The sequence below is a fragment of the Hypanus sabinus genome, chromosome 30 (assembly GCF_030144855.1).
Source record: "Hypanus sabinus isolate sHypSab1 chromosome 30, sHypSab1.hap1, whole genome shotgun sequence".
Classification (NCBI taxonomy): domain Eukaryota; kingdom Metazoa; phylum Chordata; class Chondrichthyes; order Myliobatiformes; family Dasyatidae; genus Hypanus; species Hypanus sabinus.
Window position 1 is genome coordinate 27,035,865 of NC_082735.1, and position 27,176 is coordinate 27,063,040.

At 38.8% G+C, this 27,176-nt stretch overlaps 1 protein-coding gene across 4 annotated transcripts in view; it reads right to left on the bottom strand.

Annotated features, from left to right (window-relative positions):
* Positions 1-27,176, bottom strand: part of cap1 (CAP, adenylate cyclase-associated protein 1 (yeast)) — a 42,505-nt gene that overhangs the window by 10,222 nt on the left and 5,107 nt on the right. For 3 of the 4 annotated variants that reach the window (XM_059954472.1, XM_059954473.1, XM_059954475.1), the window contains exons 2-9: positions 23,777-23,882; positions 20,646-20,746; positions 18,091-18,168; positions 12,539-12,682; positions 11,380-11,465; positions 6,767-6,872; positions 3,621-3,795; positions 814-986 (exon numbers count right to left, since the gene is read on the bottom strand). In XM_059954472.1, coding sequence (XP_059810455.1) covers positions 814-986; positions 3,621-3,795; positions 6,767-6,872; positions 11,380-11,465; positions 12,539-12,682; positions 18,091-18,168; positions 20,646-20,746; positions 23,777-23,873 — 960 coding nt within the window. In that variant the 5' untranslated portion in view covers positions 23,874-23,882. Of the gene's footprint in view, positions 1-813; positions 987-3,620; positions 3,796-6,766; positions 6,873-11,379; positions 11,466-12,538; positions 12,683-18,090; positions 18,169-20,645; positions 20,747-23,776; positions 23,883-24,214; positions 24,339-27,176 lie in introns of those variants that run through there. The other variant, XM_059954474.1, reaches the window with a different exon arrangement.

Here is a 27,176-nt window from a genome sequence, read left to right on the forward strand (position 1 = left end):
AAGAGCATCATGGCTCTGTCAAATTTTACAGTCACCTACCTTCTACACAGGCAAACTTCCAGCTGCTGGGTTACTAGATTATCAGTCACAGACACAAAGCTCAACTTTTCCACGTAAATTGTTGATCACACTGATGTCCAGATTAGTTAAACTTAAAAAAGTAGGAATTAAATTTTTCAGGTTTTACAATGTGGACACACCTCATTTCAGCCCATCCACAGCCTCAACATACAATTAATTGTCACTTCAAACACAATTACTTCAATTTTCTTCTGACTGGCCTCCTATGCACAACCTACTGCATTGGTCAATTGTCCTGCGTGTCTAGATACATTTATATACTTAACCAACCCAGAATTACACTATTTTAAAATTTTATATCAATGTATTGGTTCTCAAAATTTGTTGAAGCCTTTAAACCGGCTCAAAGTCACAGTAAAATTATCATCAAATCTCTGACATCATCCTCTTCCCCCAATGTTTTTGTCTACCCACTCACAAAGCCTTCCATGACTGTATCCTTTCCAGCACTCTAATGACCTTCAATGACAATCACAAAGCTGGTCAGTACACTAGTGCCACAGGGACACTCTTCAGAGTACAAAGCTATTGAGTATTTACTTAACCTTAAGGAGCCAAAGACAACTGGAGCTCCATTTGGAAAAGCAGCCAAAATCAGCTGAGCAAATACCAAATACTGAACCAAGAGAATTTATTACACATTTTCTTTGTCATCACCCACTAAAATCAAAGCCCATCTTTCCAAAATAAATTCTGGAATAACGGATTATTCTGGGATAAATTTAAACTTACCACCACCCATTTCTTTCCTTGCAGTTCTAGTACGGGTGGCCCTTTCTTTTCTGCTGGCTTCACTGACGGAGAAGCTGCTTTGAATGGCTTTGGTCCAGCCACGGAAGCTCCACCTCCACCTCTCAATGCAGGATTCTTGTGGGTTTTGCTACTGTCCGGGACATGCTTCAGCACTGAATTAAACAGATGTTCACAACACTGTCAAGAAGTGCTTATCTGGAACACTTTAGTTCATTGCTTTTCCTACACAGCTAAATAATAAAATATTTAGAAGAGTGGAGAGTTTGATTAGTGACTATATACCAAGGGCATAGTTGAGACACAACTTCTGTACTTGCGAAAGCTGTCTTTTATTACGGAAAACATTGCCAGATGTGCTAAAAAAAAGGGTGCTAAAATTGATAAGGAGGAATTAAAGTTAGATACACCTACAATAGCTATGTCATCAGTTCTCCATTGGATGTATTATAGGTTGCTGAGAAAAGGGAGGAAAATGTAGAAGTAGTGGTCATAACCCTCTAATCAAAAGACAGTGTCTGAAGATTGTAGAAATGCAAATATTTTAAAAACATTTATTGGAATAAATCCAGTAACTTGTCAGTCAGGCTAACCTTAGTTTAGGGCATGGTGGGAAAGCAATTTGGGATAAATTCACTTGGACGAAATGGATTTGATAATGGGAGTCAGCATGAAGTTACCTGGAATCATAAAAGACAACTTACATTCAACTTGCCTGTTAAGATTTTGAGTTAATTGTTCATTGAGTTAATCAGTCACTGTAAATTACTCCTGGTGTATAAGTAAGTGGTAGAATTTGGGGTAGAGGGAATAGTTGATGGGCTAATGTGAGCAGTTTTGGGTTCCTTATCTAAGAAAGGATGTGCTGACATCGGAAATGGTTCAAAGGTGGTTCACAAAAATGATTCCGGGATTGAAAGGCTTGTCATACGAACAGCGTTTGATGGCTCCACTCACTGGAATTAAGAAGAATGAGGGGTGACCTCACTAAAACCTATCGAATGTTGAAAGGCTTCGATAGAGTGGATGTGCAGAGGATGTTTCCTATGGCGGGGGAAGACACAAAGCAGAATTCCGGTAAAACAGAAAGATCTGAGTGTTCAGTGCAAAGACGGCAAAATAACATATGGAATTCATGGTTTCATAAAACAAGACCACAGGTTTAGTCGTAAGTAAACTGGTGAATTTAATTGCAGCAACTTCTGTGAAGGATGGATGTGAAAGCAGAGAGGATGCAAAAGTAAAGATCACATGAAAAATTTGAGAAAGTACGAAATTTGTGTGACATGCAAAGGTTGAAGATGGGCCCATTTGCCCTGAAGTAGAGGTTGGAAGACACAACAGGTGTTTAAAGTAAGTGGGTCCACAGAACAAATGAGAAGAAGCTGTTCATATTCAATAGGTTTCACTAGGTACATTTAATGTCAGAGAAACGTATACAATATACATCCTGAAATTCTTTTTCTTTGGAAACATCCACGAAAACAGAGGAGGGGGTCAAGAAAGGTTTACTGTAAAAAGAAAAAGAACCAAAGGCCTAAGATTTTTTAAAAAATTCTAAAGCACAGTAAGCGGTTAGCATTTTGACTGTATTGCCTGATGGAGTGTAGACTATCCAAAGGGGACAGTGTTAGCACTTGAAAAAAAATATTATACAAGGGCATTCAATTTTTTTTGGCTCTGTACATCTTATAAACAACAAATAAGAATCAGTATTTTCAATATGCATATATGAAACTAAGAGGTTTCTTAATTTAAAACTTCTCAGATACTAGTATCAAAAGGTCATTTCATAAGTCTCCTAGTTATTGGAAACTCAAACAGTTCAACACTAAAGTCAAGATCTGATGAATTAGCCAGTCTTCATGAATCTGATTTCCAGGGCTTATGAAAAGCACACAAAGGGCACTATTTGAACACTTCTTTCTTCAACACAAGAGAAATTCTGTCATTTCCTGCATTGCTTCTGTTTACAGTATCTTTTTACAAACTGTGGATTCTTTCCTCCAAAATATTTAGTTCAAGCTAAAAGCCTGTGAAAAGTTGGTTAACTCATTCATTCTTTCCTGCTTTCAACTAAATGCTTAATACACAGTAACTTGCACAATTATTTTCCCACCAAATTTTAACCTTTAACAGACCAAACAAAAACACCCACATCGATGTGCCCTTCTATGGGAGCTGCTGGAATCACTCAAATACAAGTCCTGTCAGCACATCAGCAAGTTGTTGTCCAGTGAACTGAACAGAACTAAACTCCATTAACGCACTAAATGGTGATATTCACTATCGATCCTCATTTGAAGATTTTGTTGGCTACATCAAAATGGTTATCTCATTAAATTTGTGGAACTCTGTACAGAATAAATTAATTCTGAAGCTAAAGCAGTCAGTTTCAATACACTAAAACTATCAGGATTTTGCAACTTGCTCTCTCAATTTCTCTGGTGGAGGGTACAGAGGAAAGAAGAAATAAAGGCAATTCAACTGTAATTTAATCCAAAAAATAACTTTATAGACCTAATGTGTGCAGGTTTACTAGAGTTCATTTTCCATCAATATAATGGATATTAACATTTTTGCAAAAGAATAGTCATTTACCAACATGTTTCGTTCCAAATAAGTAATTACTATTTAATCCTTTCACAAAAAGGGAAACTCCAAAGTTCTAGACAGAGTATCTGGCCTAGCATTAGGGTTCTGAAGTATCTGCAAAAATGATTGCTCATTATATTAGGATGTTACTTTCAGATTAAGTATCATTAACAAACTTGCCATGTATTACTTACTACTAGTAATATTGGTTCCCTTGTTAAGTTCAGCAAATAGAGCTGATCGTGAAGTAGATGAGTCACCTTCAGAAGTTGGGGATGAAACGGTAGGTGGTGGTGGTGGTCCAGGAGGGGGAGGAGGAGCAACTCCTCCTGATACTGGGGCCGAACAAGAGGCCGATGCTATCCGACCCTTAAAGAATGAAAATAGAATAAAGCGTTACGCTTTTCTAAAGCACTGACTTTTAGAAAAGTCTAACTACAACATCAAGTCCAGTAGTCATTGCAATTGAGAAAAAACCCAAATAGATCTAACAGAAAAACAGAGATAATTCAGCCCAACACATCTCTGCCAGATGCCAGCTGAGTAATCCCATTTGTCCCATTCCACCTTCCTTATACTTCAACTTAATCCCTCTCATCCCATCAAGTCTATTTGAAATTTTTGAACAATAAGTGATAAATTATAGTAGCCCATTAACCTCTAGGGCTAGGAGAAACCCCATGCACTTATAAAAAACAAATTCCATGAAAACGGGATCAAATTCAGGTGCCGGAGCTATGATGTAGAGGCACTGCATCATCAAAAAAAATTAAAATGTTTACCATTTTCTTCCTTTCCGATTCAAACAAAATACACATTTTTAGATGATATTTGCCTTTAAAATCTAATAACAACATCGTTTCATTAGGTTCATTGTTTCATTAGGCTTTGTTTTCACCCTAAATTTTCATATATTGAGGTTAGTGGTTGCGGAGTTGGTGACAAGTAGCGGGGAAGATGACTAACATTTTCCAATATTAGTATTCCAATGCATTCTCCATATTGAATTAATGCTCCCTTCTAATTCATAATTAATGGAAATGAGGTTTCATTTGTTCAAAGTGCTTCACAACAAAAGTTAAATCTATCCTCATTATTTCCTGTCCAAATGTTAATTCCAACCTATTATTTATTTGCTCATTTAAAGTTCATTAGCAATGAGTAACAAGCTGGACATTTGCAAAATACAGTGGATTCTGGTTAATTGGGCCATCTGTTAATTGGGTCAGCCACTTTTTGGGACAATAAGTGTTCGAGAAAACAGCTAGGATTCCATTTATTTGGTACACTATGTTGCTTAATTGAGACAGGAGACCATTGCCAAACACTTTCTAACTAGCGTCAGTTGCATAGCCATTAAGAGAAAAAGCAGTAAGACAATTCAAAACCATTTTGTTCACTATGATATCATACATTCAGGGAGATGCCAGATGAAACTATTTCACTACTTCAACAAGTTAGGAACTATGAACAATTTGAAGGTACAGGTGGCCCCTGTTTTTTGAACGTTCACTTTACGACAGCTCGCTGTTATGAAAAACCTACATTAGTATGTTTTCGCTAACCAAAGAGGATTTTTGCTTTTACGAAAGAAAGACGCTTGCTTTATACATGTGTTTACGCCGAGAAAGCCTACCATGACTGTGAAGCCTTGTGCAGGCAGTTGTGTGCGCATGCATGTACGTGCTGATTTTTTTTCTCCAAATTGATTTTGGCTCGCTGTCTTCCCGATTTTGATAAGTGAAACTACACCATACATACAATATTGCTACTTTATATAGCTGTGTTTTATCATATCATTCCTGCTTTTATTATATGTTTGTGTTATTTTAGGTTTAATGTGCTATTTGGCATGATTTGGTAGGTTATTTTTTGGGTCTGGGAACACAAAAATTTTTCCATATAAATTAACGGTAATTGCTTCTTTGCTTCATGACACTTTGGCTTACAAACAGTTTCATAGGAATGCTCTACCTTTGGACAGTGGGGGAAACCTGTATCAACAATAACTTGAATTTTAAAAATAAAGATTTGGAGGATGCAATTGTTGAAAGCAATGCATGAACGTAGTCTATTATCTCCATTAGGTGCCTGTGCTGACTTTGTTCATTTACAGTGAATCAAAAGAACAAGGCATTGTACACTGGATGAACTCTTCTGATGATAACTATTAGGAATTAATACACTGTTTTATAGTACTGAAGTAGTATCGGTAGTGTTCTAAATTGTTCTACATTTCATTTAAGTACACAATTTTTTATTCAGTTAAACGATAGTTTGTCATTTTATATCTTTTTAACTATTTCCATGAAACTTGAGCGAATTGGGACAGCAGCTTAATTGGGCCAAAATGTACTGGTCTTGATTAACCGGAACCCATTGTATAAAGGATGTGATTAGCTTTAAGAATATTCCTGTTGTATGATTGTTGTGAATAGTAAATTTTACATTATATACTGTGATGAGCAATGAAAACATTGCTAATTAAGTGGCACTTCCATAGTGACCCTAGCACACAATGAACATAACTGAAACTGCCTTAGACGCTGAATAGTAATCTACTCTATACAAGTGCATACTGTAGAATAAGACAACTGAGGCCATTAGACCTTTTTGGAAGAATACAAATCAAATAGTACCTCGCCCATCTATTCCTTTCTCACTGTTTACTCTTTAAATATTTAAACTAATTTTGTTGTTCATGGAACCATAAAGAACTTATTCCTGGAACTAATGCAACTTTAAATTTCAACCAATATCATCCTCAAGTGGTTTACTTCATGTATTTTCCATATTGCTTGAGGCAATTTATGCATATTTTACATTGGTAAGTTCGAAATGAAACAGCCTTTGCTGATAAAATATTAAATGAATTATTCAGCTTTATATGAAGTATTACAGACGCTCCATTGAATACTGAGGAATATTTATTCCGTTCAATGTACATTTTGTTGCTGTTTCTGCTGCTTGAAATTATGTCCTTGAAGAATGAGCAGTTCCATTTCACCCACATTCCCTTTTCCCCTCAAATCATTCTTGGAATAAATATATTCAGAGTAGTAGCAGCTATACAGTGAATATGTCACCACAGCCTGGTATGGAGCCTCCAATGCACAGAAAAAGCAAACAAAGACATTTATCCCATGTCAGTGGGGCATGTCATATTATAACTCATTAGTTAGCAATTATTTGACGATTGCAGTCACTAACATCAGGAGTTGACATCAGCAAACTGTATCAACCTTTGACTGTGCAACTTCGCACAGTAAATACATAATACAGAGATCAAAATAATACAAAAAACTTTTTACTGTACCAAAAAAAAAACAGGAGCACTTACATTTTTGTTCCATGAAAGCCCTGTGGTGTGGTTTGCTTTGATATAAGCCTGAAGGTCAGTCCAGAAGCTTATATAAGCCTTGACCCATTCTACATGCTTTTTATCCCTGAAACATTAAGAAATATGCAATTAGTCAAAATATAACCTTATTACTACTTCCTGTGCATATCTCGTTCTGTGTGTAATTCAATACGAGATTCTGTATATTCCATACAAACTATGTCAGGAAGATAAGAAACAGAAAGTTTGAGTGAGAAGAGATTTACAAGAGAGATGAAAGGTACCAACACCTGAAATGGAAGCCACCAAATCTCCCCAACATTGTCATGCTGCATCTATTACTAAATCTAAGTCTGTTTCTTATGGTCGTGGGAAATAAACCAAAACCCACAAATTACAGTTCTCAAAAGGGAAAAATACCAACATCATGAATTGGAGAACATCTACTTTTGCTACTGATGCACCCTACCTTCTCTATGTAATTTAGTACAAGATTTGTGACTTGGTGTCATTCATCAGGGCAACTCACTCAAATTCCCTTTCCCCTCGTTAGTGTTGATTGACTTTCACTGAGATCAGAGATGTAATTTTCAGAAATAAGGTCTGTCTGCCCAACAGGCTGAAAGCACGGGAAGGTGAATGGTTAGTTGTGAGAAAATTTAATATGGTTTGTATACATAAATCCAGTACAAGCAGCGTGTAAACATACTACAATCCATGACCTTATTAAATGAAGGAATGTGCTTGAGAGATTAAATAGTTCAAAAAGAAATGCAACGGAAGTGGAATTGACTGAACGAATATAGTTTTTTTTACAATCAAGAAAGGAATCAAACAAAATTTCCTGTAAGGCCAGATTAAAAATTTGCTGCCATTTTGACTTCAAGGTCATTAATAAAGTTTAAAAAATTTTTTTTTAAACCTTTTAATTGTATTTATTTAAAGGATGGGGATATTACAAGTAAAGTCACCAGTTAATGCTTACGTCTGAACTACTGGGCTTACAAAACCAAGTCATACATAGGCCAAGCAAAAGCAGTACATTTATTTCCATGATTAAAAAGTTTGTGAAATACAGTTGCAAGAAAAAGTTTGTGAACTCTTTACACTTAACAGATTTTCTGCTCTAATTACTCATAAAATGTGGTCTGACCTTCATCCAAGTCCCGATTTGCCTAAACTAATAACATACGAACAATTGTCCTTTACATGTCTTTATTGAACACATTGTTTAATCATTCACAGTCTGGACTGGAAAAAGTATGTGAACCCTTGTATTTAATAACTGGTGGAATCTCCTTTAGCAGCAATAACCTCCACCAAATGTTTCCTGTAGCTGTTGATCAGACTTGCACAATGGTGAGGAGGAATTTAAGATCACTCCTCCATACAAAACTATTTCAGTGCATCAATATTTTCGAGATACCTTGCATGAACAGCCTTCTTCAGGTCACACCACAGTATCTCAATCGGATTAAGGTCTGGGTTCTGGCGTGGCCATACCAAAACACGTATTTTCTTCTTTTTAAACTATTCTCTTGTGTTTTTTTTTCATTGTCTTGTTGCATCATCCAACTTCTATTAAGCTTCAAGTGATGGCCTGCTATCCTGACACTCTGCTGCAAAATGTCTTGATATAATTTTGAATTTATTGTTCCCTCAACAATTGCAAGCTGTCCAGGCCCTGAGGCAGCAAAGCAGCCCGAAACCATGATGCTCCTTCCACCATGGTTCAAAGTAGGGATGAGGTTTTGGTGTTGGAGTACTGTGTCCTTTTCCTTTCAAACATAATGGCGTGCAGTCCTGCCAAAAAGTTCAACTTTTGTCTCATCTGTCCTGAGAACATTGTCCCAGAAGTGTTGTGGAACATTCAAGTGGCCTGTTGCCAACTTAGGATGTGCAGCAATGCTTTTTATAATGATTTCCTCTGTAGTGTCCTTCTTGTTCTGTTTTTCTTATACAGGTTTCCCCCAACTATCCAAAGGTAGAGCGCTCCTATGAAACTGTTTGTAAGCCGAAATGTCGTAAAGTGAAGAAGCAATTACCATTAATTTATATGGGAAAATTTTTTGAGCGTTCCCAGACCCAAAAAATAACCTACCAAATCAAACCAAATAACAGATAAAACCTAAAATAACACGAGCATATAGTAAAAGCAGGAATGAGGCTGAGTCTTGTGCTGTGGAAGTCCATAGCAGGGGTATTCCCTTCTGCCGCCTGCGTGGGATGACAAATCTATCGGGACCCAGAGGACTTGTGGAAACTGTGTACTGGTTTCTTTCGAACTTAGACTTTTAACTATTTCTTTGGACTATTTTTACTGTACCCATGGTCTGTTTCCATCATCAATTATGGTATTGTCTGCACTGTTGTAACTTTATGTTAACTATAACTATATGTAACTATGTGGTTTTGTGTAGATCTTGTAGCTTTAGTTTTTGGTTTGTTGGGTGGTAGAGTTGGTCTCTTGACTTGGTGTGTCTGGGCAGTTTTGTTTTGTCTGGTGGGTTTGGAGCTCCTTTCCGGGGAACACACTAAGATGGTAGCGCGATATTAATACGCAGCAGCCTCTCCTGACTCTGGATTTGAGGATTACCAAATGTTATGTGGATTTTCTGGTGTAGTCTGTTTTGTTGTGAGCTTTTGTGATATCATTCTGGAGAACGTTGTCTCATTTTTTAAAAATTGCATTGCATTTGTGGTTTCTAAATGACAATAAACTGAAACTGAACTGAACTGATATGATAAATATGCAGCCTATATAAAATAGAAATATTGTATGTACGGTGTAGTTTTACTTATCAAAAATTGGGAAGACAGCGAGCCAAAATTGATGTGGAGGGAAAAAAAAATTGGCACGTACACGCATGCTCACACAACTGCCCGTGCAAGGCTTCACGGTCAGGGTAGTTTTTCTAGAGGTAACACACATATAAAGCAGGTGTCTTTTTTTTTGTAAAAGCGAAAATCCTCTGGTTAGCGTAAACAGGTACTAATGTAGGTCTTTCGTATTAGCGAGCTGTCATAAAGCAAACGTTCAAAACACGGGGGCCACCTGTAGTGGACACATGAACATAAATTTTGGCAAGTTCTAGAGATTTCTGCAGATCTTTTGCTGTCACCCTTGGGTTCTCTTTCACCTCCTCCAGCATTGCATGTTGTGCTCTTGGTGTGATCTTTTCAGGATAGTAGCAACAGTACTGAATTTCCTCCATTTGTAGACAATTTCTCTTTCTGTGGACGGATGAACACTCGGGCCTTTAGAAATGCTTTTGTAGCCTTTTCCAGCTTCATGCATCTCTACGATTCTTTTTCTAAGGTCCTCTGAAAGTTATTTTGATTGAGGCATGGTACACATAGGAACATAGAAAACCTACAGCACAATACAGGCTCTTCAGCCCACAAAGTTGTGCCAAACATGTCCCTACCTTAGAAATTATTAGAGTTACCCATAGCCCTCTATTGTACTAAGCTCCATGTACCTATCCAAAAATCTCTTAAAAGACCCTATCGTTTCCACCTTCACCACCGCTGCCGGCAGCCCATTCCACGCACTCACCACTCTCTGCATAAAAAAAAACTTCCCCCTGACATCTCCTCTGTACCTAGTCCACAACACCTTAAACCTGTGCCCTCTTGTGGCAGTCATTTCAGTCCTGGGAAGAAGCCTCTGACTAACCACATGATCAATGCCTAAACAGATGCCTTATACACCTAAACAGATACACACAAATAGATCTTTCTTGAGAAGAGGAGACTGTCAGTAACCTGACTTTGTGTGTTGTGTTTTTTTTTTATAAATAGAGGGAAAAGCACCTCTGCAACCCACAACTCCAATCTCATCTCTTTGATTGGAAGACCTGACTCCAAATAGCTGTGGCAGAAGGCATTCCCCTAGAGGTTCACATACTTTTTTGAACTTAGACTGTGATAGTTTAAATGGTGTACTCAATATTGATGAGAAGTAGTACAATTATTTGTGTGTTATTAATTTAGGCAGATTGTGTTCCTCTATTATGGATCAGACCACATTTTATGAGCAATTTATACAGAAAACCAGTTAATTGCAAAGGGTTCACAAACTTTTTTCTAGCTACTGTAGGTGCTTATTCCCCTCCTAATACTTTGATAGTCTTATGACTACCAATACTAATTTGTACAATCCCAAAGAGAACAAAACACACAATTCATTACAATTCACTAGGTGTTGTGCAGAGCTGCTCTGGGAGTAAGCCTGTCAGCAACAAGACTGTTGGATACAGATGGAAAGATACTTCCATCTGGGAATTTCAAATAAAGAGAGAAATACTACAGATTTTGGAAATCTGTCAATACACTGGTTTTATTCAGGTCAGGCAGCATTTGTGGAGAATAATGATGCTATCTAACCTGCTGGATATTCTGACCATTTCCTGCTCTTCCAATCATTTTATAATTGGAGTAATCCCAACTTCTGTTTCTCCCCCAGACAGTTTTCTAATGTAAAGTCACAGAGTATCAATGTATTTACAGGTTAGAAACCACTTAAATCATCTAATTTATCAGATTGGGATATCTGGGGAATGAGACCAAGTAATCCATTAAACACAAAACAATGTAAATGGTACTCATACTTGTCTTTGAACTCCTTCAGAATCCTATTGGTGTAAAACATAGCAGCATCCATCATCTCTTTAACAAAAGGAGCAGGTTTTGGAGCCTATAAAGAAAAGTCATTTCATTAATTCCCATGCCTCAAATTTTATCATTTATACACTCAAACAGCTTATGCCATCTAGATTTCAAAAAGCATTCAAATACACATTTCTCAAACACCTCCCTTCACCACCATCAGGCAATCATGATTAACATTGTCATTTTCACTGGGGGTCAGTTACATTCAGTTTGCTGATCACTTTAGACAGTTCAAAGTTATTTACATTAATCCAATGTTTAATCATGTTAAAAGGTCCAATTTCTGGTAAAGCCAGATAGTGCAAGTATCTGATTGTAAGTGTTATTACTTCATACACACCTTGGTGATGGGAAATTCTACAAACTGGATATAATTGCAAACATTAAGAAGCAGATTCTAAAAGGAAATGCTGGGAAACCTGCTCCTGTCCCATATAAATAGGAAATCTTTTAAGTTGTTTGTGCTGTTCCATATCAATAATTACACTGATTTAATAACAATTCAATCCATCCTGAAGTTAACAGAATGGGTATCAGGTGGCGCCGCGGTTAACGTAATGCTTTTACAGTACCACCATCACTGTTCAGGATTCAATTTCCGCTGTTCCAACATTTCAAAATGGCATACAGGTTAGCGTTAGTAAGCTGTGGGCATGCTATGCTGGCACCGGAAGTATGGTGACACACGTAGGCTGCCCCAGCACATCCTCGGACTGTGTTGGCCACTGAAGCAAACGACACATTGCACTTTATGTTTCAATTTACATTTGACACATAAAGCTAATATTCTATCATCTATCTTTATCCAACAGCACAACATAGAAATTACGATCCATGCAGGTGCAATGCTAACTACTGCAATATGCTTTCTTCTTTTTTTGCGTTTTCTCCTTTCTCTTGTTTTACCATAAATGTGATTCCATAAATGTCAACTTTATCCCAGTGCCAATTTGCAGCTGCAACACAGTATAGTAAGATGCAAAGGGAAACCTAAAGCCATCAACGTCACGTACAAAAGTTCAAAAACACAACGCAAATCATAAGCATACTCTGTATCAAAGAAACGTACTCTTCTGGGCAAGAGAACAAAATACTTACTATTGCCAACCATCCAAGACCAGGAATGCTCTCGCTAATTGCTGATAGATGATTAAATTGCTTGCTTCCACGGTTTTTTTCTCTGAATTCTTGGATTTGCAGAATTTTGCTGGACAGTGGCTGAAGCAGTTGGGTCAATTCAGCCTGTAGATACAAAGCAAATGAGCACTTGTATAATTGCAGTAAACAATGCAGCAGGTAGCATAATAAATAGTGCATTAAAACACAAATACATAATTGAAGCCACTGCGCTCATACAAAGCACAGCTGTGCAAAAATATACAAGCTAAGATTTCAGCTTTCTACCTTCCCCACAATGAACGCAATGTCAACACTTCAACACTTGAAAGAGTGGATGCAGGGACGGAAGGAGGAAAGTGTTCAACTTTCAGCTGCAAAGTTGGACAAATCTTGAGGTGGGAAAATGCTGTCTCACTCCCCAACTGAAACCTTACTTTAGTCAGCAATTATCCAATTGGTCTTTCACAAGTCACTCGTCCCAAAATATTAGAATGATACAAAATTCTTATTCTGTCAGATTGGGCAATGAGGTTCCAAAAGATGTGAAGGGCATTAATAAAAAAGTTAAAATACTTTTCTGCAAAAAAAACCCATTCATAAAACAATTGTCCTGTCACTAAACCTTTTCTTTAAATTAATGCTCCTATAATGTCCTCTGGAAAGAGAGGAATTAAAACTACAAGTTTATCAAGGTAGATTACAATGAAAATTTGGATACAAGAATTTATTTTGAAAAATTTTGGTGGGTTAAAGGTATCCAAGATTGGTAAACAAAACAAAAGCACATTAAAAAAAACTTTGGGGCATACATCTCCAATCAAGTTTTAACCTTTGAAGATCTGCTTTTATTTTTTGGTCATAATTCAGTTTTGAATTTTATAGATAATTTATTCCGTGGTTCCAAAGAAATTTGTGTAGCACAGAAACAGACCCCTTAGCCCCACCCACTTTAATCAAAACTAATCCCAACTGTCTACATGTGATCCTCTCTATTTCCTGCCTGATCATGCGTGTTACGATGCCACTTAAACATCATTATTGTAACTACTTTTATGCCTCACCTGACAACAGGCACTGCCACTGCAAAATAAAAATTGCAAAGCAAATCTCCTTTAAATTATCCCCCTCTTATCTTTGAACTACATCTAGAATTTGACCTTTCCGCCCTGGGAGTAAAGCCCTGATTATCAATCCCAACTATGCTTCTTATAATGCTTCCATCAGGTCACCCTTCAGCACCCCCAAAAACCCATTGCCCCATTGGATGAAACCTCCAAGATGTTCCCTCCATGCAGCCTACGCATTCTAACAATAAATGTAATTTCACTACCTTTTTTTAATATCCCTATCTGTCGCATTCAAAACATTTATGTCCTAGAATATTGAGATGTTAGCTCTGTCCTTCTGGTAAACGAGTTTCAGCAAACGCTATGATATTGTAGTTGAATGTACAAATCTAGCTCATCTGCCTTACCTGATATATTCCTTCCTATATATGCAAAATTTGCAATGGAGTTACAGGAATATATTGTACTGTCCACTTAATATAACTAGAATTTATAATATTAACCCACTATTGTTACAAGGAATAAGTGTGGCTTTTAAGGTAGCACACAAACTAGATTACAAGGTTGATATCTCAGGTTCCATCGCAGGAACCTAAACAAAATTCCAATGCCATACTGAAAGGGGAAAACTATATTTTTCAGAGCAAGATGTTAATGGTTAAGCCTTGTTTGTCCTCCCAAAGGGGCATAGAAGATCCTATGGTGCAATTATAAGCAGATGATGCAGAGTGACTATGTTGGCCTAGTTACACTCAACTTCACTGAAATAAATCATTACTGTTTGAAAGGACTTGCTATGCAGATATTAGCTGCCATGTTTCTTCCATAATAACAGTAGCACTTACATCCACTGTGATGAAGTGTTTTGAGAGATTGGTAATGAAGCAAGTCAATTGCCACCTGAAGAGCATCTTGGATTGCTCCAATTTGCTCCATCACAACAGGTCAACATCAGACGCTATTTCACTGGCTCTCCTCTCAGCTCTGAGACACTTGGACAGGGAAAACCACAAATAAATGAATCTCTGGGTCATTTATGGTGACAAATGGATAATAAATTTACTTTGAAATTTAAATTAAAAATAAAGCTGCAAGAGCAGTTAATTAGCAACAACCCCCTGACATTCAATAAAATAAATATGATCTTGTCCTCCACTCCATCTACTTCCCTTAGCTCACCAACAGACCAGGACTTTATATATCTTAGCTTAAAAATTCCACAATTCTACCACAGGAAATTTTTTTTTGTATAAAGATTCAAAATAAAGAATAAATTATTTATTTATTGAAACAAAGGTTGGAGGTATTGTGGATAGTGTGGAGGGCAGTCAGAGGTTACAGCCGGACATTGATAGATGCAAAAATTGGGCTGAGAAGTGGCAGATGGAGTTCAACCCACATTAAGTGTGAAGTAGTTCAGATATACGATGGCAGAATATAGTATTAATGGCAAGACTCTTGGCAGTGTGGAGTATCAGAGATATCTTGAGGTCCGAGTCCACAGGACGCTCAAAGCAGCTGACTTCTGTGGTTAAGAAGGCATGTGGTGTACTGGCCTTCGTTAATCGTGAAATTGAATTTAGAAGCCGAGAGTTAATGTTGCAGCTATATAGGACCCTGGTAAGACCCCACTTGGAGTACTGTGCTCAGTTCTGGTCACCTCACTACAGGAAGGATGTGGAAGCCATAGAAAGGGTGCAAAGGAGATTGACAAGGATGTTGCCTGGATTGGGGAGCATGCCTTATGAGAATAGGTTGAGTGAACTTGGTCTTTTCTCCTTGGAGCGACGGACGATGAGAGGTGACCTGATAGAGATGTATAAGATGATGAGAGGCATTGATCATGTGGATAGTCAGAGGCTTTTTCCCAGGGCTGAAATGGTTGGCACAAGAAGACACAGGTTTCAGGTGCTGGGGAGTTGGTACAGAGGAGACATCAGGGGTAAGTTTTTTTTTTAAAAACGCAGAGATTGATGAATGTGTGGAATGGGCTGCCGGCAATGGCGGTGGAGGTGGATATGATAGCGTCTTTTAAGATACTTTTGGATAGGTACATGGAGCTTAGAAAAATAGAGGGCTATGGGTAAGTCTAGTAATTTCTAAGATAGGGACATGCTCCGCACAACTTTGTGGGCCAAAGGACCTGTATTGTGCTGTAGGTTTTCTATGTTTCTATTCTATATAAAAAAATAAATTCCTGTCTTAACTGGGTGATCTCTTTTTCTAAAACTGACTCCTATTGTAGATTCTGGGGTGGGGGGGGGGGGGAATCCTCTTGACCTCGTTCTTCTAAATTCCAAAAGTACAAACTTTATCTGCTCAACCTTTCCTTAAAATTGATACCTTCATTTGGTAATCAAACCAGCAAATCTTTCCTGAACAGACACTTGAAGGAGATTACAAACACACCTGGTCAAGGTGGTCACCAACATCCTGTATACTGGTGTGAACAAATACTAAAGTCAAACCATAACACTGATAGTTGATGCATCGCGATTGGAGTCCTGATGAAGGTTCTCAGCCTGAAATGCTGACTCCATTCCTTTCCATAGATGGTGCTTGACCTACTGAGTTCCTCCAACATTTTGTGTGTGTTACTCTGGATTTTCTGCACCTGCAGAATCTTATGTGTTTATGTTGTTGACACATTTTGCCATTATCATTCATTGATCAACATCAGGGTCACATACCACATTTTAGAGTTTGCTAATTTACTGTCAAACCAGCTAAAACCTTAAAGTGCTCATTAAGAACCATTTTGAAGAAAACTGATACTTTACAATGCTACTTAAAAACTTAATGAATAGGACATGAACGTTGTTGACAGAGACTTGAAATTAACTGCATCAGTAAGCAATTTATACACAATTATGACTGAGGCACATAATTAGCAGCTATTTTTAATTTTGTATGGCACCTTAATTAGTCTCTGGTGGAAACCTTAGTGGGGACAAACAACCAAACATTTCAGGATTACTTAACTTATTAAGATCAACACAACAAAAACACTACCTCAAAATATTCCCAATTACAGGCTCCGCTGTAAAGTATCAATCAACATATTTAATCTGATTGCTCACACCAATTAACCTACCAGTACATCTCTGGGAAGTTGGAAGATTTGAAGCAAATAGTAACTGGAAGAAAATGCAAACTCCATGTGGATCCCTTGACCTGAGAGATTGCAGTGGTCACAGCTGCGTCATCGTGCCACCAAAGGTCAGTCTACATGGTACCAACATACCATGGTGGTGTAGCAGTTAGCGTGACAGTATTGCAGCCTGGGGTCGCCCTGTAAAGTGTCTCCGTATGTCCTCCCCATGGAATGCTCGGATTTATGCTTGGGTGCTCCAATTTCCTCCCACAGTTCAGACGTACTGGGTAGGTTAATTGGTCATTGCACATTGTCCCGTGATTAGGTTGGGGCTAAATCAGTGTTGTGGGGTTCCTGGAGCTACGTGCCTCAAAAAGGCCTACACCGCGTTGTAACGCTCAGTAAAGAAATAAACATTGTAGTCTGGGCGTGATTCGTTAATTCAACACTGCACGAGTATCAAATTAATCTATCCAGCTCTAAGCAACTGACTGCATGCTGAATGACCTGAGGGGATCAGATGTGGTAAAATAGGAATTTAGTTGTGTAATCCTAATCAGTGCAATGCATTTGAAAATCACTTTTCTGAAGAGAAGCATGGCTGCAGGCATTTTATGGGATTCCAACTGCTATATGGCCAAAGTTCAGGTTTTGGTTCAAGTCTGTGCTATCTGTTGGAATCTGATGTCAGGTGATGTCAAGGGAAAATGGGACATGGTGCTGGAGCTGTGAAGACACAACCACTGAGCTGCCCCGAAGAGCGCACTGGGATCTGTTCCATCGTGCAAGAATGCAAAATTTACAAAATGTCTGCCACACCAAGTCCAACCCTCTGTCCCTCTTGTGAGAAGTGGAAAGAGGGCTCTGGTGAAGCTGTACGGGCCAATCCCCTGCACAGTGGATGCAATGGATTACAGAGACAATGATGAACTCCAACCATACCCATTAACTGGACGATGGAGACAGGAGACTATCAACGGCCTATACTCCAATGGGAGCCAAGGGCTTGAGAAAAAGAAATACAAAACGCCCAAGTATCAGTGGCTAAGTACCCGGCGTACTTCTGCTTAAATAATTGAGACAATAACATGAGTTCAACAGTAGCAGTCAATGCAGTCTCCATTTACTTTTTAAGATTTTATTCTTGATTGAGGAGGCAGCATTTCCAAATTACAAATGACACAAAATGGTGGCACAACAAACTGCAAAGATGATAAAAACAGCACAACAAAACAGACTGACTAGTAACAGACGACAGTATAATGCTGAGAAATGTGAAGTGGTTACGTTCTTCTAGGCAGAACAAGAAGCAAAACAAAAAGGTGACACAATTTTATCTGGACAATTGCTATGGAAAGCTATCTGCCTACCTGTGGAGGCTGCTGACATTGGGAAGCCGTTACCAGGAATCCTCTCTGGAACTTTAGAGCTTCATTCACCATATCAGCCTAAACAGATAGAAAAATACGTACATAGCAACATTTCATTATTTGTACAAGGCTGAGATAACGTCCAAATATACTGAAGTAGCTTTTGATTCATTATGTTAATTTATTGCCATCAAGTTTTGCTCAACGTCCCAATTTTGCTATTCAGTACTCCAACTACTAAAACCTATTTTGGAAACATTCTTCAGGCTCTCCGTTGGTCTGGGTGACCATGCATCCCAACCGCCTACGTGATACGCAAGCCAGGGAAGCATGATATGGAGCAAACTGTTGCCCCTGAAGCAGGCTCCCCCTCTCCACACAGCTGATGAAACCGAAGGAACTGCAGACACTGATACAGTTTGGTACCAGATGCACTGCAGCAATTGCCAGTCAGCGCTGAAGTCAATGTAGCCTTAGGGACTCAGGAAAATTTCAATCTTAACATTATTTTCCATACATCAAAGGTTTGACAAATGTCCCATCAAATCAATTCCAGCTCCTATTCCAACACCCTCACCAATATTTCCTGTAGTTTCACCCCCTCTCTATTCTTAGCTAGCCTCAGCTACAATGGTGAGAACCATCGTAAATTAGGGAACCACTTTGTTGAGCACCTCTGCCTCATCCGCCACAAGTGGAAATTCCCAGTGGCCAAGTATTTTAATTCTGGTTCCCATTCTGACATGTTGATCCATAGCCTCATGTGCAAAGATGAGGCCTTCCTCAGAGTAGAGGAGTAACATCTTGTATTCCATCTGCGTGGCCTTCAACCTGATCGCATGAATATAGCTTTCTCCTTCTGAGTAAAAAATCTCCCCCCCCTCCTCTTCCCGTTCCCCACTTTTGCCTTTTCTCACCTGCCTAATATTTCCCTCTGGGTCCCCTCTTCTGTCCCTTTCTCCTACAGTCCACTCTCCTCTCCTATCAGATTCCTCCTTCCTCCTTCTCCGGCCCTTGTCATCTATCACCTTCCAGGAACCAGCCTCTTTCCCCTACCCCCTCCAGCTTTTTATTCTAGCAACTTTCCCCTTCCTTCTCAGTCCCGAAGAAGGGTCTTGGCCCAAACCGTTGACTGTTTATTGCTTCCCACAGATGCTGCCTAACCTGCTGAGCTCCTCCAGCATTTTGTATGGATTGTTTTGGATTTCCAACATCTGCAGACTTGGTGCTTATGATTTAATTCCCCTGATGCTACTCCTATGCACAGGAGCCAAGTAACTAACCAACGTGCAAGCGTCTGGAATGTGGCAGGAAAACAAAACACCTAGAGGAAACTTTTACAAACCCCACAGAATTAGCACTGGAAGTTAGGAGTGAAGCTGAATTTTTTTCCCTCTGGTTTCTTCCTGACGTCCACTGCTGTCTCTGTGGGACTTGCATGCTCTATAAGCATTGTAAGCAAAAGTAAAAATGAAAATATCCAAAAGGAAATGGTATTAGCTAGCAAGCTATTTTCATTGAATGCACTGATATTTACAAGCAGTGATGGGGGAAGTATAAATCAGAAAGAGCAGCTGCTTAAACAAAGATCACTCTCTAGTCTACATAATACAGCCAGCCATTTGACACAAATGGCCTGGCAAATTATCATGGTATTTATGTAAACAATGACTGGCTGCTCAATGTGCACATTTATCTTTCCTACCCACATGGCTTCATCTATCACCTTCTAGCTGCCCTCCTTCCTCTCCCCCCACCTTTTTATTCTGGCGTTTCCCCCCTTCATTTCCATAGATGATGCTTGACCTGCTGAGTTCCTCCGGCATTTTGTGTTTGTTGCTATGTGCATGTATATTTGTTTGAAATAATTCAAAATGGGGCCTTGGGCCGTTGTTACGAGTATGTGGATCTATGGATAGAAAATCAGTCAATAATTAGGACGGAGTGTACTGTACCATAATTGATTAGGACTAACTTCCCGATTAGCATCAGTTTGCCTTCCTGAACATATCACTGACGGATACAATGGTAAAATTATTTTTGCTGACGAGGAGGAAAAGAAAAAACCGTGATAAGGATTTTCTTTAACTTTTTTTTTGCAGAGGTACCAAATTCAAGGCCAAAGGCTCCAATAGGTATAAAATCAAATTAATATATGCAAGTTTAAATACTGTCAACAAAATGGTAAACTACAGTAACACTGCATGCATCTTACCACAAGCAAACTTTTCTTCCCCATATCATGTTTATCAAGCAAAGTACTAGCTAGATTTTTTGATTGTTAGCAAGTGGCACTGGCTTTTCACTTCCCCAATATCAAGCAGCTAGATACTATTCAGTTAGAGTGCAATTGATTTAAGGATTAAACTGCAGATTTTTAATGAATTGGCTTGTTTATAGTAAGAGTTAAAGCAAACATTTAAAATTGATTTTTCATAAAGTAGCCATGAGCATTCTATCAAAGTCTGGCCTATTTTCTTTTATATGGCAAAGTACACGATCAATATATTTCAAAGAATGATTGAGTTCTAGGAAACTACATCACAAACACTCACATGTTTCTCAACATCTCCTCCAAGTTCTTTGCTTAATTTATAATATGTAGCCGCTGGCCCAGCGAGAATCTCATCAAATGCTTCAACAAAAGGAGAAGACACTACAAAGAAGCAAAGACATATGAGAGCTAGCCAAGGAGAGAGCAGCATCGCAAGTTATTAATGCACAAGTCGACATGCTATAAAATAAAGGATAATCAAATATTATGTTACAAAATGGAGAACTGTATAGGTATTGTGGAACTTAACCACACTTCTCAGAAACAGATTAGAAAACTGCTCATTAATCTACAAGGATTCTTTTGTATAAAGAATCATGTGGCTTCCAAAGGAGAAAGCTTTTCAGTTATCATGTTCTATCATTGTATGAGTTTGAAAAGGGTTACATTTCTTCATGCATGCATATTAGATTTGAATTCACAGAGGAATTAATTTAGAGAAAACTTAGTCCAGAGGATGTGGACTGTTAAAGCAGATACTTTACAAACCAAAAGTGCTGTAACAATAGCTCAGAAAACATGAAAGTAATGATACACTTAATCAGGATTTTCCCATCTAGCCACAGTACTTCTAATGATGGAAATACTGTCCAGCTCACACATTATCACTTTTGTTGTGGTGATCTCCTATTTTGCTGTCTTTAAACTTGAGGATTGGAAAATTGCAAATGTCACTCCACTCTTCAAAAAGGGAGAGAGGAAGAAGCAAGGAAACTATAGGCCAGATAGTTTGAACTCAGTAGTTGGGAAGATGTTGGAGTCGATTATTAAGGATGTGGTTCCATGGTACTTGGAGGCACATGGTAAAATCAGCCAAAGTTATCCTGGCTTTCTTAAGGAAAAATCTTGCCTGAAATCTGTTCAAATTCTGTGTGGAAATAACAAGCGGGCTAGACAAAGGAGAATTGGTGGATGTTGTGCATTTGGATTTTCAGAAGGCTTTTGACAAGGTGCCACACGAGACTGCTTAGCAAGGTAAGAGCCCATGGTATTACAGGTGTTACGTACCCCGTAACTGGGTGTCTAACCAGCAGAGAAAGAAGTTGGTACTGTTTTCAAACAGTGTTTATTAGTAAAATATACAAATCAATATCAACAATGCAAATATATAGATAATACACATTAGCAATACTAAACCTAAAAGTGTGGGTATAATAGTAATCAATAATAAACAAGCTTTATTGATGTCTAGGGGTTAATGAATTGTCATATGTGAATATAAAGTTCAGTTCAGTTCATACAGGCTGAGGTAGTATTTGGTGGTTTTGTTGTAATTGTTGGAGAGAGAAAGAGAGAGAGAGAACGCGAGCAAACAGTGACAGCTACAGTCAGGCAAACCTTCCTTTACGTTCTTGATCCATCGATGTGTTGTTGTGGCCATTCAGGTATGACCCCTCTGTCCTTTAGCTAGACCGTTCTTCTATGGTGGACTCGTCACCCAGGCAAGGGCGGACACACACACACACGCACACAAGCCTCGCTATAACACTGAGAGTTAAACTGACCGATCCTTTGTTCGGTCTCCAATGCCCCACACCTTTACGTGGGTTCCAACACTCAAGCAGTGCTCACTAGTGTGTCTCCTGGTGTGTCTGAGGGATGTCTCCCCAGACCTCAATTTTATCCCCACTCACGGGGTCTCAGGTGTCATCAGTTTTGAATGGCTTAGTCCATCAAACCAGCCCACTCCGGCTGTCCACTGAGGAATTTTAATGAACAGAATGGTACCAAGTAAACAGCCCTCTCCGGAGCCATAAGTCTTTCAGGAGTCATAATATGGTGGGTCAACAAGTCTCTCTACCCCGGTGTTATCTCTCTCTTATCTGAAACAGATGTTCCAGTCCCATTATGTTTTCCCTTTGTCTCTCTTTCTCTCTCATTAGCAGCGTGGTAACAGTAACAATTTGTGATTCTCCTGGGGGGGTGGAGGGGGAATATGGGCAACTCTGTACCCTTCTGCCCATCAGAGTTGTTCATCTTTCACAACACAGGAAAGGCGCCTGGATAGAGCATTAGCTGATTGGCAGGAGGCAAAGTGAAACTAAAGGGAGCCTTTACTTATTGGCTGCCGGTGACCTGTGGTGTTCCACAGGGTTCAGTGTTGGGACTGCTTCTTTTCAAGTTGTATGTCAATGACTTGGTGACGGAATTGATGGCTTTGTGGCCAAGTTTCCGGATGATATTAAGGTAGGTGCAGCAGGTAATGTTGAGGAACTACAAAGGCTGCATCAGGCCTAGGACAGATAGGTCAAAGAATTGGCAAATGGGAAACAGTATCTGGAAGTGTATGGTCATGTACTTTGGTAGGAGCGTAGACTATTTTCTAAATGGGCAGAAAATACAAAAAAACTGAGGTGCAAACAGTCTTGGGAGTTCTCATGCAGGATTCCCTAGAGGTTGATTTGGTGGTGAGAAGGCAAATGTAACATTAGCATTCATTTGAGAGGACTAGAATATAGCAGGATGTAATGCTGAGGCTTTATAAGGCACTGGTGAGGCCTCAGTTGGGATTACTGTGAGCAGTTTTGGGCCCCTTATTTAAGAAGGAATACACTGACATTGGAGTGAGCTCAGAGCAGATTCACCAGAATGATTCTGGGAATGAAAGGCTGATCGCATGAGGACAGCAATTTATGGCTCTGAGCCTTTACTTGCTCAAAGTTAGAAGAATGAGAGGGAGTCTCATTGAAACCTATCAAATGTTGAAAGGCCGGAATAGGGGGGATGTGGAGAGGATGTTTTCTATGGTGGGGGAATCTAAAACCAGATGGCACAGCCTTAGAATAGAGGGGCGTCCATTTAAAATGGAGATGAGGAGGAATTTTTTCAGCCAAAGGGTGGTGAATCTGTGGAACTTGTTGCTACAGGTGACTATGGAGGCCAAGTCATTGGGTGTATTTAAGGTTCTTGATTAGTCAGGGCGTGCAAGGTTATGGAGAGAAGGCGGGAGAATGGGGTTGAAAGGGAAATGGATTATCTATGAGTGATCCAGCGATAGTCAGATAATCCAACAATCTCAAAGCATCCATAAAGTGGATTTAGATATTAACACAGTTCATTCAATGGGATAGATTAAAGTACAGGCAAGAACTTAATCCTTCATAATGTTCAAATGAATTGTTTTTCCATTACCATCAGAAAATCCATCACTTCCAGCCAATGACCCCATTGTCTCCAACTTCAGCACAGCTTTCTCCAGCCTTTGTACAAGAGCTTCCATATTTGCCATTGTTCAAACCTAAAAGGAAAAAGGATCAACAAGTTCAACAATGCAGTAAGCAAATGTTATTCAAAACAAACATACATTGCTTATTCAAATGTTACGCTTCTCATCCACCATGAGGTATAACGTTTCAAAAAGTTCAATAATTGTACAGTCGATACTTCCCCCCCCCCCCAATAAATGACACAAAGGTGTACATCCTACACATTATTAACATGTTCCTTTATTTTCAGTAATGCATTAGTTTATACAGAAACCATGTTCCAAAGTTTATTGAGGCAATTTTTGATGAGGTACATTTTCCAGCCTGCATTAGAGATTTTAGTACCAAAGCCACATAAAAATACCTCTCAGCAATAAGCCGAAATGTTGCATATCCTGGAGTTTCACTGAAAGTTACATCTTTCAAGTAGAAAAACATAGGCAAAGATCTGAGTCACTCTTCAAGCTCTAATGCTCCAGAGAAAACAGTCCCAGCCTATCCATTCTTTACTTATAACTCAAGCTGTCTGATTCAGGCAATTTAACTGTGAATGTTTTCCCACTCCCTCTAGTTTAATCATATCCTATCACACAGCAGCCAGAATGACACACAAGTACAGTCTAATGAATGATTTGTAACTAGATGTGGCAACACCTCTACTCATCACCTCAACTAAAGGTCATTCTTTCTTTCTTTCTTTCTTTCAGGAATGAAGTTTAATTTCAAGTTCAAGTTTAATTATAATTCAACCATTCCTGAACGTAGCCACACAAAACAGTGCTCCTCCAGGGCCAAGGTGCAAAACAAATTACCAACAGCACACAACGCATATGGTTATGATAGCAGAAAAACACAAGACACAAAAAATGTATACCCCAAGTCCCTGAGTGGCAGGGCCACACCTCACCCCTTCCTGTTAGGACATTTTGGGAACTTATACCCCAAAGATCTCAATGCTCACCAACACTTCCTGGACCAGTTGTGCACATCCTGTCCTGCTTTAACTTCCCAAAGTACACCAATTTGCACTGTCCAAGTTAAAATCTGTCAGCCATTCCCCTGAACACTTTCCCAGACGATCTAGATTCTCTGTAACATTGAACATCATCCTGCACTATCCACTACACCTCCAACTGTGGTGTCATCTGCAAACTTATTTATCTGACACCTACACTTATTTCAAAATCAAAAAACAATTATTCATCACTCAAATATGTATGACCTAACTACTTGGCTTTGAAATTTAATTGCATAAAAAGTGAACACAGTTATGTAACAGTTAGTGCCATTGCATCACTGTTCTAGAGACCCATGATATCTGTGCAGAGTGACAAACTCTCTCCTTCGTTATGGGTTTTCTCTGGGTGCTCCAGTTTTCTCTCACATCCTAAAGATACGCTGACATTTTAATTGGTGACTATAAAATGTCCTGAGTGTGGCAAAAGATGAAGAGGTGAGTTAAGGGCAAGAGACTAGGTTACAGGTCCTTGCCGAGTAATGAGCACCTGTACATCCGAATGAACATTTGGGAGGAAGGCATGGATTGTCATCTGTTGCAGGCATCTTCTGTTGTCTGGGAACTACATTTGTGCTGTGTTTTAGTAAACTGATTACGCACAGTTCAAAGGAACAAAACCTGCTGCAGCCTGCAGAAAACCTGTACAGGGTTCCCTCTGGACACTTTCCATTAGATTGTTCCCCTGGGTTCATGCTGCCTCCCAAAGGACTAAATTAATATCACTTTCAGCATTCGTGAGACTTGAATTCTTATCTGAAGCTTTCTACACAGTGAAGCTCCAACCTCAGGGTTCCCTCAAAACATTTCCATTACGGAGTAATTGTTTAACAGAGAAAACATCACACTTTGTACCATTTTATTCAATGAACATAAATATAGCAATTAAAACTACATACAAACATGGTAAAATTTGCAGATGCTGGAAACTATGTGGTTATTATTATGTGTAATCCATTTTGAGGGCGATCAACTTCAACTTTTTAGGAATTAATGTTCAAAGGGTAGCGTAATAACCAATAAACCCTGATCAGTACAAAGTACACATTACAGGAAATGACTCACTTGAAAATGGACTCGATATTAGTGATCTTCCAAGTCAAAAAACTGTTTCTCATCTCAAATATCTGAAACTAATGCCACAACCTTCATTGAATGAATGACTCGAAAACAAGATGCACTGAACAGATATGGGTTCTAAGTCTACCTCATACTGGACCCCCAACACACAAGCGTCCCTGTGCTGTTTGAAGTAAAGGGAACCACTGAGATTACCAAATACTTCAGATTTCCAAAATGCCTTTGAAAGCATACCACATTAAACATTAAAGAAGAAAGTAATTGTGCATTCCTTTGAATGCTACAGATTGGTGTAAATGGAGTACTGGCTAGTTATCAGGAAAAAAAGACCAACAAATGTACCACAGGGACTAATGTTGGGCCTCTTTTATTTTACAATCTATAAAACTTGTATGGAGGTACTGAAGCCATGGTTGCTAAAAATTGCATCCTATTCATAACAGGATACACTGAGGCTAGAAATCTACATGGGCAGGTTAAGTAAATGTAGAAGATATATCAAATGGAGTAGTGCAGGAAAAGATGAAATTTCAATTTAGGCTCAAAAAGATAAAAAATATTATTTAAATGATATACAGGGCCTTACATATCCAGTGTGATGTGCAAAAGGTAAAGGCGCAGATTCACTTACAGCATTAAGAATGCTGAAATACTATTAATGGCAAGGGCACTTAAATACAAAATCAGACTACGTTTTGGTTATATAATGCTTTGGCAAGACCTTGCAGAGAGTACTGTTGTTTTATTTAATGCGTAGAAAGCAGTTGAGAAACCAATACTGGAACTGGCAGGCTACATTCTGAGAAGAAGTTAGATAGTCTAGCATTGGATCTGTTGGAGTGTAGAAGATTCTGAGGCAGCTGACAAGATGTGTGTGGAGAAGTTGTTTCCTTATGCAGAAGCATCTAGAATTGTGGTCGCTCACTTTAACAGATGAAGTTTCTCTGTGGGTTCTGAATCTCTGGAACTCTCATTCACGAAGACCAGTGGAAAAGGGTAGATAGTTTTTTCATAAACAAAATGCTGTAATATTACAACAAGTAGGCTAGATTGCTGAGCTAATGCTTCAATCAGATTAGCCATGATAATAGAGGAGCAAGTTCAAGAATCGAGTTGAATACTTTTTCTTCTGATTCACGCGTTTGTGTGTATGTTTGTATATCAAACATGAAGTTCTATGAACCGGGAAGATACACATTCTAAAAACACACACCAACCCTTTGGCAAGTAT